This window comes from Phocoena phocoena, chromosome 3 (genome assembly GCF_963924675.1).
Source record: "Phocoena phocoena chromosome 3, mPhoPho1.1, whole genome shotgun sequence".
NCBI lineage: Eukaryota > Metazoa > Chordata > Mammalia > Artiodactyla > Phocoenidae > Phocoena > Phocoena phocoena.
Genome location: NC_089221.1, coordinates 127,918,740 through 127,936,377, shown reverse-complemented (window position 1 = coordinate 127,936,377; position 17,638 = coordinate 127,918,740). Strand labels below are relative to the sequence as shown.

The 17,638-nt window shown below is 52.3% G+C and overlaps 1 protein-coding gene across 1 annotated transcript in view; it reads left to right on the top strand.

Annotated features, from left to right (window-relative positions):
* Positions 1-1,283: 1,283 nt before the first annotated feature.
* Positions 1,284-17,638, top strand: part of ANXA6 (annexin A6) — a 52,979-nt gene continuing 36,624 nt past the window's right edge. Inside the window, exons 1-4 of the mRNA XM_065874869.1 lie at positions 1,284-1,371; positions 10,528-10,571; positions 16,200-16,290; positions 16,995-17,089. Of these exons, the coding sequence (XP_065730941.1) occupies positions 10,554-10,571; positions 16,200-16,290; positions 16,995-17,089 (204 nt within the window). The 5' untranslated portion in view covers positions 1,284-1,371; positions 10,528-10,553. The remainder of the gene's footprint in view (positions 1,372-10,527; positions 10,572-16,199; positions 16,291-16,994; positions 17,090-17,638) is intronic.

Below are 17,638 nucleotides of genomic sequence, written 5' to 3'. Positions count from 1 at the left end.
AATTTCTTCTTAGTCTCCTACTAGATTGCATTCATCTTTTGGTCACAACACTACTCTCATTCAAAGGTCTAGGTTAGGTGGGATCCATCTGCTGTGGCCATCATAGCACTTTATAGTTTCCAGATTCCGACTGCCTAAACCTTATTGTAACAAAGACCTAACCATCTGTCTTCCATAAGAGTGGAAGCTCCATGCAGGCAGGTCTAGGCAGCATTTCCCATTTGCTCACTTCGGTCTCCCAGCTCAGTGCCCAGCATGCAGCAGGTACTCAATAAATGTTGGGGGGATGTATAGATGAAAGAACATACTAGGTCCCCTTGCTAAAAAGGCTTAGAGTTCTCTAACTAGTGAGAGGTTGAAGACAGCCTTTGGAAAGAGCATTGATCATCCCTATCTTTTGCTTGAGCTAATTGAAAATCAGGGCATCTAAGAGTCTTGCCTATGAAGATTCAGCAGCCCAGGGTTGCCATCTTTCCATCAAAGCAGAATTTCTAAGGGGTGGGTGGGTGGGAAGTACTACTGATTTCACTGCAGCATCACCTCCTCCAGGAAGTCTTTACAAATCCCCTGGGGGACAGTCATTCTCAGTTTCCTCTGGATTCCCAAAGAGTTTATCACTTTTTTATTATTCTATGGTTTTCCAGAGCCCCGGATTATAACTGGTGGTCTGTCTCCCTTTCTTCTGGACTATGCACTCTCCTGAGCCAAGCTAGAGCAAGCGCCCCTCTGGAGTCACCTGGCACAGGTTTGAATCCGGCTCCACAACTTACTAGCTGTGTGACCTTCGTTTAAACACTGGGCTTCTCTGGGCTCTCCTCTGGAAAGTAGCTAAGTAATGTCACAGACCTGAAGGGGCTGTGGAGGGACAGAATCTGATCAGGCAGATTAAGTGCTTGGCCTTAATTTTATCAAGCCTCAAGGTTCTGTTTCTCAACAAATCTTTGGTGAGCAGTAGGAATTTGGGGACAGTGTCCAGAACTGGAGTCGGGAGCTTTGACTTCCAGCCCTGAACGGGCCGAGTGACCTTGGCCAAATCCTCCTCCCCTCTTCAGGTCGCAGGTCTGGGGTCTGAGCAGAGACGGAGTTTTTCCTGGCGAGGCCCCTCCCGGCTGGTGACATTCTAAGATTCCAGGAGCGAATGAACTTGGCGGGGGCTGGGGGGGGGGGTGGGGTCGGCGGGGAGGGGGGGAGGCGGGACGAGCCCGATTGGGCCCCGCGCGCCACGTGTCCGGCCGGGGAGCCGAGGACTGTTCTCTCGGCCCGCCCCTGCGCTGCGGCTGCTGCTGCTAACGGGCTCTGACCCAGCGAGCTCCGCGTCCGCGCGTCCGCCTGCTCGTCTGTCCGTCCCCTACAGGAGGCTTCCGCCGCGCGGTGAGTAGGTTGAGGTAGGAGACGGGATCGCTCCAGTGGACCCCCACCCCTTCCGGCGGGCTTCAGGAATGCGGGGGGCGAGCCATAAATGCCCAGTCATCGCTGACCCACGCCTGCCGCCGGCTCCGGGGAGGGGCGCGGGAGGTGGGGGCCGCGGGGACCGGGAACCCGAGGGCGCGGGAACCCGAGTGGGTCGCGGGCAGGGCGCGTCTGCGCAGCATAGTGGAGCAAATCCACTGCCGCAGGCGGGGAAGCGGAGGCGGACGGCGGGCGGGAGGGAAGGGAAGAGAAAGGAGGGGAAGGGAAGGGAGGCGAGGGGAGGCGAGGCGAGGGGAGGGCCGGCTCTGCAGAGGGTGTGGTGGAGGAGCGGGGGGCACCTGGGCCGGGGCCAAGCAAGCTGCTGGGCGTGCTTTGCGGGACTAAAGCGACTCTGAAGGCCCGGGGTTGGAGACAGCTGGACAGGGGACGGACCCGCAGGGAAGGGTGTAGCTGAAGCCGAAGACTGAGGGCATGAAGAGTCGGACCCTGCGCTGCACCTGAAGTGGTGGTCGTTGGGGCAGGGGTCTTTGTGTGCATACTGATGGGGGACCGGCTGTCCACACCTCAGGGCCCCAGTGGACCCTCCCGCCCTCTTGGGGCCACTCCTCGCCTCTAAAGGAGACTCCAGGGGCCTTGTGATGGGCCAGAGGCCCCACCCTTCTTCCTGCGCTCCCTCAGCCCAGTTTCGGCCTTTCCAAAGCTTGGGGGCTTCAGATGACTCCGCAGATGCGAGCATGGGCGTGAAATACCTTGAGTCGGAATCCCAGCTCCACCAACAACGTGCAGTGTGACCTTGAATCCGTAGCTTTCCCTGTCTGAGCCTCCGTTTCCTTCCCCAAGTCCAGAGCTGATAAACCCAGCCTCTCAGAGGAAACAATGGCTGTGAAAATTGATTTATCTGTCAGCTGCAAGGAATGATTACAGGTTTGGAAGTCTTGATTACAGGCCTGGGAAGCCTGGCCTACCCAGCTAGGCCGTGCAAGGGGATGGGGTGGGGGTGGGGGTCCTTTGGGAGGATCCACCCTTTGCTTCCTCCCTCCCCCTCCTTTTCTCTAAACTCTGGTGGGTCTTCCCCAACAATTCCAAATTTGGACATACGGCTTCTGGGTTTGTAAAAGAACTCTGGTTCCCTGGTCTGCCCTTTTCCCTCACTTCCCCTTCTCCCCTTTACCCAAAGCACACCTTAAATTGCCCGCCCCACTGACCCAAATGGGATATCGTGACCTGCTTAGCCCTCCCTTTGGAGGTGAATGACTGCCCAGCTTCAGCTGCCATGGACCCTGCCCCTCTGGCTGGCAGGCCCTGTGCCATGGCAGAGGGCACTGGCCTAGCGGCCAGTGGAAAGCTGGGTCACAGTTCCAGGTGCCAGGGGTCCTTGGGCAAGCCCCTTCCTTCTCTGTGCTTTAGTTACCATTCTGTGACGAAGTCTGCTGAACTGGCTGCCCCTTGCAGTGCTGGTGTTCTAGGATTCAACTGTTCTAAGGTTTAGGATGGTGGGAGTAGGGTGGGGCAGAGGCCTCTATCCCCCTATGCAGCTGTGACATTCACTCAGACATCTTTCTTTGCCTTCCACTCCTTGTTCCCGAGGCGCGGGCTGCTGGGATACAGAAAATATTTGTGGTTTCTGGGTAAGGGTCACAGCTGTTGCTGGGGCAGACTGTGGATGTGAATGTGCAGAGGAGGGGGCTGTCCCTGGGAAGTCGGGGACCTGGCCTCTTGGGGCTTGTCCCTGGGACAGGGTCAGGGAGCTCTGCAGTGTTGGGTAGCCGCCAGCGTCTGGACCATCTGCACTGCAGCACCCAGAGGGAGCCCTGGGCCACCAGGCTCTAGCCACACCCAGTCCCAGCCTCTGCCCTGCCACTAACCACCTGGAGCCCTGGGGACACGCCTACCCCTCTGAGCCTTAGTGCCTGTCTCTCTAGAAGGACAAGAGCTGTGCCCAGGGCACCCAGCTGGTAAAATAGGTTGGAGTTGCCTGGCTTTTCTTCATGGCCATTCTAGAATTTTCCAGGGAGGTCCAGTAGTGTCACCAGCCTCACCCCACCCAACCCCTCTAAGATGCTTCCTGGGTGGGGACAAAGCACAGGATGTGGTCTCTACCCTGATTTTCGAGCAAGCATGTCTGTCTACCTCCCTCTCAAAAGAGGAGAGGAAGCCTTGGGTGAGGGTGCCTTTATTCATCCTTTTAAACTTCTTGGTTTGGAATCCAGCCATACTCCCTTTCCTCCTGGGGTTGAGAACCCTCCCCACTCACCCCACCCCCAGACTGGCTAAGGAGGAGTGCCTGTCCTTGGGTTCTTGGAGCCTCAGATCCCCCACCTGTAAAATGAGGATGAGGTTGATAGCCCCCTCATGAGATTCTAAGATGGGAGATGTGAAAAAGTGCCTTGTAAACTGTAGAGTGCCCTGCCCAGAGAATCAAGTGCTCTGTGGTGTGGTGCCACAGAAGGGTGTAGTGCTTGAGAAAGCAGGTGATCCGAGCCTCAGGTTCCTCATCTGCAAAACGGGTGTCCTTGTAAATAATAGTAAAATAGTCTTTTTTATTATTTATTGAACGCTTCTAACTCCCCAGGCCTTGGCTGAACCCGATGTTAGATGCTGTTACCATGCCCATTTTGCAGATGGGGAAACTCAGCCCTCAAAAGTTTAGGGTAGAAAGAATATGTAGCACTTACATAGGGTGTCCTGTGTGCCAGGGCGTCTTCTGAGCACTAGATATGTCTTAATTCTTTTCACGCTCGCCACAGCTCTTCTGAGGGGAGCATAATTTTTATCCCCCATTTTACGTTTGAGGTTAAGTATGTGCCCAAGGCCACACAGCTCCTAAATAACAGGTCAGGCTCTGATCTCAGGCAGTCTGGCTCCTGCCTCTGTACTGGGAGACACTATGCTTTGCTATCTCTCACAAAAGTGACCTGAGCATTCCAACCCAGGCCAGTCCAACTCCAAACCCGGGGCCCCTGGACCATATCCTGGGGCCTTATCCTGCCTGAGGATCAATGATTCTGGGTCAGGAGAGAGAAAGACTCTGCTCTCTAAGAAACCCTAGTGCTGTGAGCTGGGGGGTGTGCCCGGGCACAGGGCCAGGAATGGCATTTACTCTGGCTTCATTAAAGGCAGGTCCTGGAGGGCGGAGGGGCTGGTCTTTGGTGTCTCCCAGCAGACTGGGGGAGGAGCCATCAGGAAAGGGGAAAGGGAAGGATCTAGATTTTGAAGGCCAGGGGCCTGCAAAGGGGGGTACATACAACCTGGGAGGCACTAAGATGATTTTCTGGGATGCCGGAAGAAACTTAGACTTCTTATTATATATGCTTTTAATCTTATGCTTAAAAATGTATATGTTTGTTTATCATGATGAATGGTTATTTTTTCCCCTTAGTTCCTGGTGGTGTATAGGATCAAAAAAATTGGCAGATCACTGCACAAAAATTTGTCAGCTTCGTTGGGGTGGGAGACTCGTCCGTCTCATTGTCTGTTCTACCCCCAACTCCTGCCAATGGGCATGCAGGAGGCGCTCAGTAAATAGGTTTTGAAAAGTGAGCCTCTACTTAATCACTAACTTTCTTTATGAGCTGGGCAAGTTACTTAACCCCTCAAGTTATTTCCTCTCCTGGCTGTTTAATGAGTCTGAAAACCAGTAGGCAAGGTGATTCCTTTTTATTCTGTGATTTTTCAAGGGAGTCACTAAAGAAAGCATGAAAACCACTCAGTACCTTTCACTCAACAATCCTTATGAACCACACTTAGTAGTAAGGGTACGTTAAGGAAGCATATACAATAATTTTAAAGAAAAGGTAAAATCATTCCTCAGATATAAAAATGGTCATGTGCTAAAGATTTTATTCTACTCAATAATCAGTGACTGGACCAGGCGGATGTTAGAACCAGCTCAGAAGAGAACCAGCAGATGCCTTTATGTTGAAAGGAATGTACAAATGGAGGCAAACTTGTTTTTCCACCAGAGGTGGGGGAAGGGAAGGGAAGTCCACTGAACCTTTATCAGATGGGACAGAATGAGCATGGCTCTAAGAATTATCGTGCATTTTTACAGATTTTTTTTTTTTCTCACAATGCCTTGGAGACAAGCAGCCTCCATCTAATTGCGGAACGATAAATCCACAACGGTTGACCCAAGCCACTCACGAGTAGATGGCTTTAGAGTCACACTGTGGTTCAGAGGTGGAGAAATCCCTCCTGGCTTCCTAGAAAAGTTAGCAGAATCACCTAGGAAAGTTTTCAAGAATTACCAAAGCCCAGGCTTCATCCCTGGCCTGTTGAATCTCTGGGGGTGGCCTTATGTGTTGGTAAGTTCGAAAAACTCCCCAGGTGGTATTAATAAAGCCAGAATTGAAAAAGCACTGGTTTTGTTGCTAGAAGGCTGGTTAGAAAATGCCAGTGGAAGAGATTCCTGGTTTAGGGGGGAGAGGGTGTGGTAGTGGGTGAAGAGGTGGAAGGCGAAGGCAACAAATCAGGACGGGTGTCAGCGGCCATGAGTGCGGAGCTCAGAGGGCCTGCATCGAAGGGGGGCCGTTGGAGATGAGTGGGCAGAGTCCCTCTGGCACTCCTGGGGTGCAGCGGTCTGGGTGATTGTTTTTTGCATGATCTTCCAGGTTATAAAATTTTTCTCAATTTGCCCTTACCCTCCACACCTGATCTCACCCCCTAATACTCAACATCTCCTCTCTCCTCTCAGAAGTATGCTCTTTTCCACCAAAGCCCACAGGCTACATCTTGAGAACAGAAATGCTTTTTCTTATGCCGGTGTTTCTTCTCCCCTCTTTCTTCTCCTTCCTCTGCTTCATTCCATCGAGTCCAAACTTTTTTTTTTTTTTTTTGGTTGCGGCAGGCGGGCTCCTTAGTTGCATCATGTGAACTCTTAGTTGCGGCATGCATGTGGGATCTAGTTCCCTGACCAGGGATCGAACCCGGGCCCCCTGCATTGGGAGTGCGGAGTCTTAACCCCTGTACCACCAGGGAAGTCCCAAGTCCAAACTCTTGATTGTGTACTTGTATCAGCCCTAATACGCATCTTTAACTTTATATATGTATAGCGAACATCAACAATGGAACGTGAAAGGGCAGGATCGATTTAGAAAGTTGTAATATTCTCATTCTGTACCCCAATGGATCACTGTGCCCAGTACCCCACTTTGGAGACCACTGCTCTAATAACGGTGATTGTGATAACAGAAGCTACCACTAATTAAACATCTACTCTGAACCTGACCATGCTAAGTATTTTACCTGCCTTACTTCATTGAATTTTCACAAAAACCTTATGAGATTATCATTTCTGAGATGAAGAAACCGAGTCAGAGAGAAATGATGTAACTCCCCCGAGGTCATGAGCAGTCAGGATTTGAACTCAGGCCATGACTGCAAAGCCCACATTCTTTATTACAATGCCACCCACCCTGCCTCCTTTGTAAATGTTTGGGACTTCATATGCATCTTGTAGATGTGGAAATTGAGATTCATATTTAGGTAACTTACAAAATTACTAATTGGTGGGGAGCAGAGCTGTGACTCGGTCCTTCTGGAGGACTTGGACAAGACCTTCTGTCTGGCTCTCGGTTTCCCCAGTGCTATAGTTAGGCAGTGGTGGTTGAGCCAGCCCTGGTATTCTCTACCCCAGAGTGTTCCTTCTGGAGCGAGTCCTGATTGCTTGCAGCCTAAAGGACTGAGGCAGGAGGTGGCCACAGCAGCACAAGGCCACCATCAGCTCTATCGTTGAATGGGTTTCTGGAAAATGGGTTTCTGGAATCATCTGCCATGATGAGCCTTCATGGAAATCCAGGTCCAGAGAGATTCAGGGTTCCTGAGAGGAGAGAGGCACTGGCGTATAGCGGCCATACCTGCCAGTCTTGAGAAGCTATTTCAACCAAGATGGTGAAACTTGCCTATTGGGGGTGGGGTGGGGATAGAGAGGAGTCCTGTGGCCTTGGGGGAGAACTCTCCTAGGACTGTTATTCTGAGATTTTGCTGTGAAAATCCCTGGTTGATACCTACAAAAGCCTCTCACATCCACTCTGGGTTTTCCCAAGGAGGGAGTGATATTATCCACATTGTGCTGATGAAGAAACTGAGGTCTAGAGAGACAACCTAGCTTGTCTGAGGTTACGGGGGGGCAGGCTGGGAACCAGAACCTGGGTCTTTTCTTTCGGCCTCTTCCTAACGTCCCAGCGTGTTATTACCCGGGGGTGGGATGCAGGGATGTCAGCCATCGTCTGGGCCTGGCAAGTCACTTATCCTCCCTGAGATGCCTTTACTTATCTAGAAAGTGAGGGGCTTGGAAGTAATTGTTAAGGGCCCTCTGGGGTTCTGAAACATTGGATATAAAACATTTATTCAGGCAACCTGAGAAGTGTGGTCTGGGTCGCCCTGGGAGAGATCAGAGCCCCTCGTAAAGCCAGGGTAGATGGCGCCTCTGTGATTAGCTCCAGAGCTTCCCTGAAACCTCAGAGGAGGGGCTGTGGGAGCCTGGCCCCCCTGAACTGCAGTCAGAACATCTAGTTCTGGAAGTTTGCTTTCCATGTATATACAAGACGTGCACTCACAAGAGGCACATATAAACTGCTCTCAGAGCTGAGAGTATTTTCCCAAAGACTTGGAGGCTCCTCCTCTGAGCCGTCCAGATGGGCCTGGGCTGCCGCCAGCAGCTGAAGTTTCCAGCAACAAGGCCAAAGGAAAATGCTTCGAGGCTGGAGGTGCAGGTGACGGGCCTCAGCTGACTTCCTGGGCCTCATGCAGTCCCTTTTTCTCTGCTGGCCTTGGAACTCCCTCCAAACCTATGTTCTCCCTGCTGTGTCACATGTATTTTGCCCATACCATCCCCCAGACCTGGGGAAACTCAGAACTGGCTCCTGGCCAGACCCTAGGGTAGATGTGGGTTCCCGCTCCCCCTCGGGGGAGTTTCTATTTCCTGAGGAGAGCTCAAGTTTGTACCAAAGGGCCCCTGGTTGTCAGGGAAACAGCAGGGCTTCCTCAAGCTCTGCTGTCAGCTCGCTGCGGTTACAGGCAGATCACTGCCCTCTGCTCTTCACTCCCAAGCCCATCATCTCACATCTGTCCGCTGACTGTAGTTTGGGGGACTTGTATTCAGGCAGTGGGGACACATGGGTAAACATGACAAAACCCTGTCCTCAGAATGTCCCCCTAGCACACTGAATGCCACCATTTACATCTCTGGCCTGGCCTTGACATAAGTTGGGTCTCATCCTCCAACTCTCCAAGGCAGGAAGGGGAAAGCCCCAGTTCTGTACTTAAGATAAGCTTGAATTCAGAGATGAGCAACGTGCCCAAGGTCACATAGCTGGTAAGTGACAAAACGGACTTGAATGCAGGTCTGTCTGTCTGACTCCAAACCTGTGTTCTCCCTGCCGTGTCACATGTCTCCTGTGGCCCCAGAGTGAGAGAGCAGGATTATGGCTGAGATCAGGGGCTGATTTCCCCTCAGTGTTTTTTTTTTGTTTGTTTGTTTGTTTCTTTGGCGGGGTGGGGTGGGGTAGGGGTGACGGTATGTGAAGAGCTGGAAAACACTGAGGTTACACATCTCCTTTGTTTCTACCTTCTGTTCTAGTTCAGTTCCTTGTAGCTCTTACTGGATATAAGTCTGATAGAGTTTGTTATTTTTACTTTAAAAAAGTAATACATAGACATGGTTTAAAAAGATCAAACCGTGCAGTCCTGACTACGATGGACAGCGCTGGTCCTTCTTTCTCCTCACATCCCAAGAAGATTGTGGCTCTCCCCTCTCTGCCCTCCTGCAGAGAATGCTCAGTAGCTCCCCCGCTCCCCCTTCTCTAACCCCTTTCCAAAGCAGCAATGTACCTTTTTACCTTTCTTTTTAGATAAGGTATCTTTGTTTCTTATTCCTTCACTGCAGACCCTGTGTCCTGACACCCCTTTCAGTGAGGTCGTGTGTCCTGTTTGTTCAGTTGCCCACCCTCACCCATGATCTGTCCCATCAGAGAAAAACCCAAGTCTTTACAGTGGCCTTAGGCACTGGTCCCTTGATGCCACGTCTTACCAGTGTCCCCACCCCACTCCCTGCCGCTGTATCAGCCACACTGACCTCACTGCCTTCAGGTAGCCACGTGGTTCATGAGGCCTCTGGCCACTCCACCTGAGATCACACCCCTTGTCACTCTCTCCCAGCCAAGCTTCATCTTTTCTTCTTAGTTTTTATCATATGTTTGTTATCTTTCCCCATTATAGAGGAAGCTCCAGCAAAGCACATGTTTTAGAAAGTCTCTTTTATTTACTGGTATATCCTCAGTGCCCAGAGCAGTGCCTAATAGGAGTAGATGCTAAAGAGACCGTAGCCCGTCAGATATTTGCAACAGGTGACCCAGAGCCCCTGAGGGTGCCCATCTACAGACTGTTAAGCCCCGAATTCTGGGACTGTTCTTGGTGACTTGGCAAGAGAGCATGCATGGTGCAGATGGCATGGACCCTGGGATCTAGACTTTGTTGAATTCAGGGTCTTTTTTTAATTTAAGTATAGTTGATTTACAATGTTGTGTTAGTTTCAGGTGTACAGCAGAGCGATTCAGCTTTTTCAGATTCTTTTCCATTTTATGTTATCACAAGATATTGAATATAATTCCCTGTGCTATGCAGTAGGTCCTTGTTGTTTATTTCGTGTATAGTGAATTCAGTTTTAAGATGTATGATCTTGGGCAAATTATTTAACCTCCCTGAACCCCCATCCTCAGTTTCCTCCTCTATAAAAAAGGGGAATTTGACTCCAGGAAGGATTGCTGTGAGGATTAAGTGAGACAGCATCTGGGAAAGTGCCCTGCGTGGCCTGGAGGAGTTGTGCTGGTCAGTGGTCGTGCCCTTTCCCTCTTTCAAGTTCTCCTGGTTCCAAGAGTCTTTCCCATCCTGCTGTGAGCATCTGGACACTGGCTAGTCCATCCATTATCCTCCAAAAACTGTGCCTGTCCCTGAGCTGGGTCTTTGGGTGTGATTTAACCTGAAGGGCTGGAGGCAGCTGGAAAACAGCTGCGGGAGCACACTCTCCCTTGAAAGGAATGAGGCTGAGGAAATTTAGGGGAAAGAATGGAGGGAATCAGAGTGCAGAGGAATCTCATGGCATTTCTTTTTTCTCCACAGTGTTGTCTGCTGCAGAACTCGAGACCATGGCCAAGCTAGCACAGGTAAGGAGGCTTTCCCCTCCTATAGTCCTTCCCCTGGGCCTGGGCTTCTCCCAGAGTCACTGTGCCTGCAGCACAGATCCCTGGTACCTTCAGTTACAAAAGAGCTGGAGAGGTTCTCAGGCTTTGCTTGCTCCTATTATAATAAGTCACAGCTCTTTCAGATGCAAGTGACCGATGACAACACACAACGTCCTAAGCAGAAAGGAGGTGTATTGGCTCACATGACTGAGAAGCGCAGGGCTTCAGGTCTGGCTGGATCCAGGGGCCCACGTGATATTGTCAGGATCCTGCCTCTGTGAACTGGGCCTCCTCTGGGTGGCTTCATTCTTGGACACATTCTTCCTTAATTGTTCATACTAGCCATCAGCAGCAGCTCTAGGCTTCCATTCTGCTTCCTGGGCAGCATGCAGGATACAACATAATTTATACCAAACTATTCCAGGGAAAATCTTGGGTTTGGTTTTCATTGGCTGGGCCTGGGTAACTTGGATCCAGGTGGTAGAGCTGGTCCCACCTGAGCTGCCTGGCCCAAGAGTGGTTCCCCCAGGAAGGGAGATGGATACTGGATAGGCAAAAGCATTAGAGAGGGTCCTCTCTGCTCTGGAGGTGGATTTGGGTCCTCTCTGTCACATGCATTTGGGATTAAGTTTCCCTGGCTTGAGAGACACCAGTCTTTCATGCTGTCTGAGCGCTTTGCTGGGCTGTGGAATTTGAGGTATATCAGAGCTTTTACTCCTGTGTGTGGCCAGGATTAGGTTCCGTCCTTGGTCAGAGCTAGGTGTTGCTCTGGGCCAGGGTTTGCCCTGTTGGCTGGACTTAGAGAAAAAGACCTGGTCACTGGAACAGTGGGGTTGAAAAGGGAGAATAAAACAAAGGGACCCCTGATTTGGCCCCTTTGGTCCCTCATGTCAATCGTAGAGCTATTGGCCACAGACATAATACAGAAGCTGTGTGATCTTGGGTGAGTTCTTTACCTTCTCTGTGGCCCCAGTTTCCATTATGAGGTGATTGAGCTCAGTGATAGCTAAACTTTGTCCCCATCTTCATGACTTGCCACCCAATGAACAAGGGCCTTAAGGATGTCTATTCACAATTTTAGAAGAGCACATTGTGTTATATGATGTAGGATCAGTACTCAAAAAAGTCTTAGCCGTGGCCTGCCTGTCGGCCTCTGAGGAGCACACTTTGCACAAGTGGCCTCTCTGACCAGGAGAGAGTGCTAGTGGTTATAGACAAAGATCCAAGGCGTAGTTGTTGTTGCTACCCATTTCCCATGAGTAATCATCCCAGAGTTACTTCCTGAGAGGCATTCGAATTGCAGGGTTCTGGATGACCCAAGTGGACAGATCAGGTCCCGGGAGACCAGGGTGGCCAGGACCTAGGGCACACATCTTTGGACTCCTGCACCAGTGCTCCCAGACCCTGCTGTCTGCCTAGCTGACCTGTGCTTTCTTGTTGCCACGGACCAGCAGCCATAGACATCCTACAAGCAAGAGCCCTAGGATGGCAGAGCCTTAGGGGGTCCCTTATCCTATGGGATGAGTTGGAGCCCCCATGCACAGTGCTAATGCTCTAGTGGGAGCAGTAAAGGAGCTCTGGGGGCACGCAGGTTGAGGAAATAGGAAAAGCTGCCTGGAGAGAGCTACTTGAGGAAGAACAAGGGGGCTGAGAGCGCTTTAGGTAGAGGGGATGCTGGGACAGAGGGGCAGAGGGGAGAGAACGTAGCGTGTGCAGGGCAGTAAGAGCAGTTTGGATGCTTGGAGAGCAAGGGTCGGGGGAAAGAAGAAGGGGGCTGAAGACAATACACGTCTTCCTTGACCTGCAGTGGGGTTACCTCCCAGTAAACCCATGGTTAGTTGAAAACATCATGCGTTGAAAATGCATTTAATCCACCTACCCCACTGAACATCAGAGCTTAGCCTCATCTACCTTAACTGTGCTCAGAACTCTTATAGGAGCCTACTGTTGGGCTAAATCATCTAACACACAGCCTATTTCATCATAAAGTGTTGAATATCTCATGTAATGTATCGAATACGGTACTTAACGTGAAAACCAGAATGGTTGGGTACAGAATCGCCGTCAGTGTATTAGATGACCACCCTCGTGGTCGCGTGGCTGCCTGGGAGCTGCGGCTTGCCCCTGCAGCCCAGCCTCATGAGAGAGGACCCTACAGCGTATCGCAAGCCCGGGAAAAGATCAAAATGTACAGTTCGAAGTACAGTTTCCACTGAAAGTGTATCACTTTTTGAATAATCGAAGTTGGATCAGTCGGGTACTGCCTGTGCTAGGGAAGAGTGAGAAAGGTCTTCCTTCCACTGAGCTGAAGTTTGTGTCTAATGCTCCCAATTATTAGCACCCCAACTCTGCTCCTGTGTACCCCTTCCCAACACACACATGCGTGCACACATGTGTACACACACACACACACACACACACACACACACACACACACACAGAGGCACAGAACAAGCCACTCCCTCTTTTCTCTGGTCCAGGCCACCCCCAGTTACTTCTACTGTGATCTCTGTGTCAGTTCTCCCTCTCTCCTTCCAGAAGGGGGGACCCTGAGGCCCAAAGTCATAAAGAAATAGTGTGGTGTCATAGAAAGGCCCAGAGGCATGGCTCTGTGGCCTTCTTTTCACAGGGATGTTCTGGGTTTGACGTGAAGGTGAGTATCTGAAGGCTTAGGGGACAGGGCGAGAGTGGCAGGTGTTGGTGGGGAGGCCTGGGTCAGGCCTGCTCCAGGTGGAGTCCTGGTTGGGCAGCCACCTCTCTGACTCATGTGGCTTAGGTTCCCGAGCGGCCTCGGGACTCCTGCTCTAGCAGCAGCCTGGCTGGAGCCTGGGGTCCAGGCTGCTCACCAGCTGGCACTGGGGCCTGCTGAATATTTCAGGGTAGAAAGTCCTTTCTCCGCTTCTCTCCCCTCCCCTCGCCGGTACTTGAGGCCAGGAACCTGTGTGCCAGAGGAGTGGCAGGCAGTCAGGGTGAGGTGGAGAAGTGGGGACAGCTGTGCAGGTGGCACTGGGAGATGTAAATTCACCAGGTTGGTGTGAGAATGACCAATGATGGGAAACCTGGGTGATTTGAAGGACTGTCCCTGCGTCTCTAAATGTGACCAGTGCTGGGGCCCCCCTGCGCCGCCCTCTCCCCGTGGCTGTGATCCTGCAGGGTGCTGGGATAACTAGTCTGACGGGCTACTTACTATTGTTGTGCAAAGAGCCACATGGGAGAGAGACCGACTTGCAGCTGGCCAAGCCCACCTCTAAGGGAGCGTTTTCTCCCGTTGCGGACGCGCAGGCTCAGCGGCCATGGCTCACGGGCCCAGCCGCTTCGCGGCATGTGGGATCTTCCCGGACTGGGCCACGAACCCATGTCCCCCGCATCGGCAGGCGGACTCTCAACCACTGCGCCACCAGGGAAGCCCTAAGGGAGCGTTTCGATCCAGCCTTGTGATAGCAGTTGGACTTCCTGTCCTCCAGCATGGCATGGCCTCATCTTTCAGCTGCAGCCTCTGCCCCAAATGCTGCCTCAACCACTGCACTGGGTGAGGAGGGAAGAGGGGGGAGCAGAAGCAGGAGAGAAGGTGTCAGCTTACTTCTGGGACCTCTTCCCTTCTTCCTGGGGGCTCCGCTTCCAACCTTCCCCTCTCCTCCTCCCTCCCTCCTGCCAACTTACAATCCCACGATCTTGGCAACTTTGGGCATCCGCAAGAGCCCTGAAGAATCTGGGCTTGCTTTCCTGACTGTTCTTGTATGCTCTTGGCTCCAGGCCTTTGCCATGCTGTTTCTCTGTATGAAGCCTTTTCCTTCCCTCCCCCACCCCTTGGGCCAGCTGTTGCTCATCCTTTAGGGCTCAGCTTAGCCTTCTCCTCCAGGAAGTCTTCTTTGATTGCTCAGGGTATGTTCACAGTCCTGTATCTGCCCGTACACCTATCCACCTAGGAAACAAATGGTGCCTAGTTGTGGCAAGCCTTGAGCCAGCTGCTGGGAATACATCAAGACAGATACGCGTGGAGCTTTCTAAAGGGAGTATCTCTTTTCTGGTCTGGGTATCTGGCGTGTGTTACTCTCTCTTTCTCTGCCCAGCGGTGTGATCAGGTTGCAGGGGATTCACGGGTGGTGGGAAGAGGGCCGTGTCCCTTTCTGGTCATCTTCCCTGCCAGAACTTTAAATAGCAACCCTGCACCCACGCATGCATACCTTGGAGGAGCCAGCAACGGCTGACATAAACCAACAGAGCGTTCAAATGCCAGGCCGGGTCCTGCAGTGCAGGTGCCAGGAGACGCAGGAGGTGGTCGGAGGCTCATTTGCTGCCGTGCACTTCTTACTGCTCTAGGCACGGTTATGCGAGCCACCCTGCCCCTCTCATGAAGCCTGTCCTGGTTCCCTCATGCACCTGGAATTGCCCTCCACTGTTTTCCCAAGTCGCTTTGCCTCTGTCATGGGGTATTTATTACGAGCTCTATGCTAATTTGTGTTCTAGTCTCTCTCCTCCACTGGGTCAGAAGCTCATGAAAGTCAGGCTCGGGTCTTCTTTCTCCCCGAATCTTCGGCCCTTCGCATGGGACCTGGCACAGGCTAAGTGCCCTGTCACTGCACTGTGTGCTTAGTGCCCTGGGCTCTGGTATCCACGGCTATCCCAGCTCTCGCTGCTCTCCGGGGCCCCATGGCTGACCCATATCTGACTTCTCTGTGAACCAGCCCATTGTGCATTCAGCTTCGATGTCTAAGATTCTCTGGCTCTGCCTCTCCCCGCCTTTGTCCCAAGGACCCAGCCAGCTTGTCCTCAGATGCCAGTTCATGGCTCAGTTTACTGGGCCCAGAAGAGCAGCACCTCATCTGGGTGTTGATTCTGAGGGTGGCTCTGGGCCCCCCACCCTGGGCCAGGACCCCACCCTCAGAAGCTGGCAGCTGCAAGGTTTCTGGAGCTAGAGAGCAAAGAGGAACTGGAGAGAGATGTGGGTTCTGTGTGACCCCAGCAAGTGGCTTCCCTTTGTGGGGCTTGGTTTCTTTGTTTCCGTGATAGAGATCATCTGAAGCGCTTCTACAAAACACTAAAATCACACTCGTGGAGGTGAAAGGGCTTTGTACACCGTAAAGTGCCATAGACATATGTGGGGCTCTGGTTACTTTTGCAGGAATCATTCCCACCCCCTGCACTCAGTCTGGGTTTTATCTCTCCCGGCTCCTGGGAAAGTGGTGCAGAGCCGGGGGCTTGGCCGAGCTCTCCTCCCATGGGGAAATGGCACCACCCTTGGGGCAGGCGGTGGCAGGAGGTACAGGAAGAGTCCTCCGTACCCTTGCCCGGGCTTTCTGTAGCCAGCGCTCCATTTTAGGGGCAGGGAGCTCAGCCACGCTCCAGGTGAGCGACGACGGTGTCTGGGGTAGGACAGTGCAGGTGGGGATAGAGAGAAGTGGGCAGATTCCATCTCACCACGTCCTGGGTCTCTTCAGAGAACTGTGAAAATACACCCCTGGGTCTTGCCGTGGCCATTATGGAGGCTGAGTTTTGGGATTTGTAACAAATATCTGATCATTTTAGGGACAGCGGGGACCTTTATCCTGTGGCCAGGGCTGGGAACCCCGTTCAGGGCCAGCACCTCACCCTCTGCTCTTCTCTCCACAGGGCGCCAAGTACCGGGGCTCCATTCACGACTTCCCCGACTTTGACGCCAGCCAGGATGCCGAGACTCTGTACAATGCCATGAAGGGCTTCGGTGGGTGCTCGGCCACCAGGAGTGGGGCCCTCAGGAAGAGAAGCGGGATTCAACTGGGCTTGAGGGTGTCCCCATACCAAAAGGATAGCCCTTTTGGTGGGCGGTGGGGTGGGATGGTGAGAGGTACTCGGTCATTCTTTGGTCTCCTCTTTTTATTATTATAATTTTATAATGAACTATTCAAATAAAAAGATCTAAAGAGTAGGAGAAACTTTACCCATAGACCTGCCACCCAACTTGAGAAATAGCACTTACTTCCTCATATAGTTGAAACCTCCATGGTGGGTCGCCCTCCTGATAGCATCACTCTGTCTTTTCTCTTGGGGGTAAGCACTACCCTGAATTTGCTGCTTATTCTCTTTTCTTTTCCCTCTCACTGAAAGAACCCTGTCCTGGGCGTTAGGACACCTGGGTTTTTCTAAGCCAGGCTCATTGGGAGACCTTGGGTGAATTGTTGCTCCTTTCTGGGCCTCAGTTTCCTTATCCGTGTGATGAGGAGGTAGATCACGGGCCCTCTGAGCTCAGATACTACATGTGCTAGGATCTCTCTCAGTGGTGGCTTGTCAGGTCCCCATAGATTCCCCACTCCGAGGTCACTGCCTCACGTGAGCAGAAGGCTGATGCTGAGGACTTGCAGGGAACAGCCCTGGTGGGCTTCCTGGAGGCAGGTTGGGGTAGGGTGACGGGTGCCTCCCCTCTTCTAGGCAGTGACAAGGAGGCCATACTGGAGCTGATTACTTCCCGGAGCAACAGGCAGAGGCAGGAGATCTGCCAGAACTACAAGTCCCTCTATGGCAAGGTAACCATGGCAACCAGAGGGCGGGTGGGATGGGGGGGCAGTTGGTGAATGATTTCATTCACCTGTGTGTTCAGGGCCTTTTGTGAGTATTTTACTCCAGGTCAGCCTCTGTGCTGGCACTTCCGCCCTCCTTTTTTCTTTTTCTTTTTTTTTGGCTGTGTTGGGTCTCTGTTGCTGTGCGCGGGCTACTCTTCATCGTGGTACGTGGGCGTCTCATCGCGGTGGCTTCTTGTTGCGGAGCAAGGGCTTAGGTAGTTGCGGGCGCGTGGGCTCGGTAGTTGTGGCGCATGGGCTCTAGAGTGCAGGCTCAGTAGTTGTGGCGCTTAGTTGCTCCGTGGCAGGTGGGATCTTCCTGGACCAGGGATCAAACTTGTGTCCCCTGCATTGGCAGGCGGATTCTCCACCACTGCGCCACCAGGGAAGTCCCCTCCTTTCTTCTCCTCTCAGGCAGGGGCCATTCAGCCACGGGAACATCTAGAGCACCTGCTTCACGCTGGGCACTGTGTTAGGGGTTAGGGCTACACAGGTGAATAAGACCTGAGGGTGTCA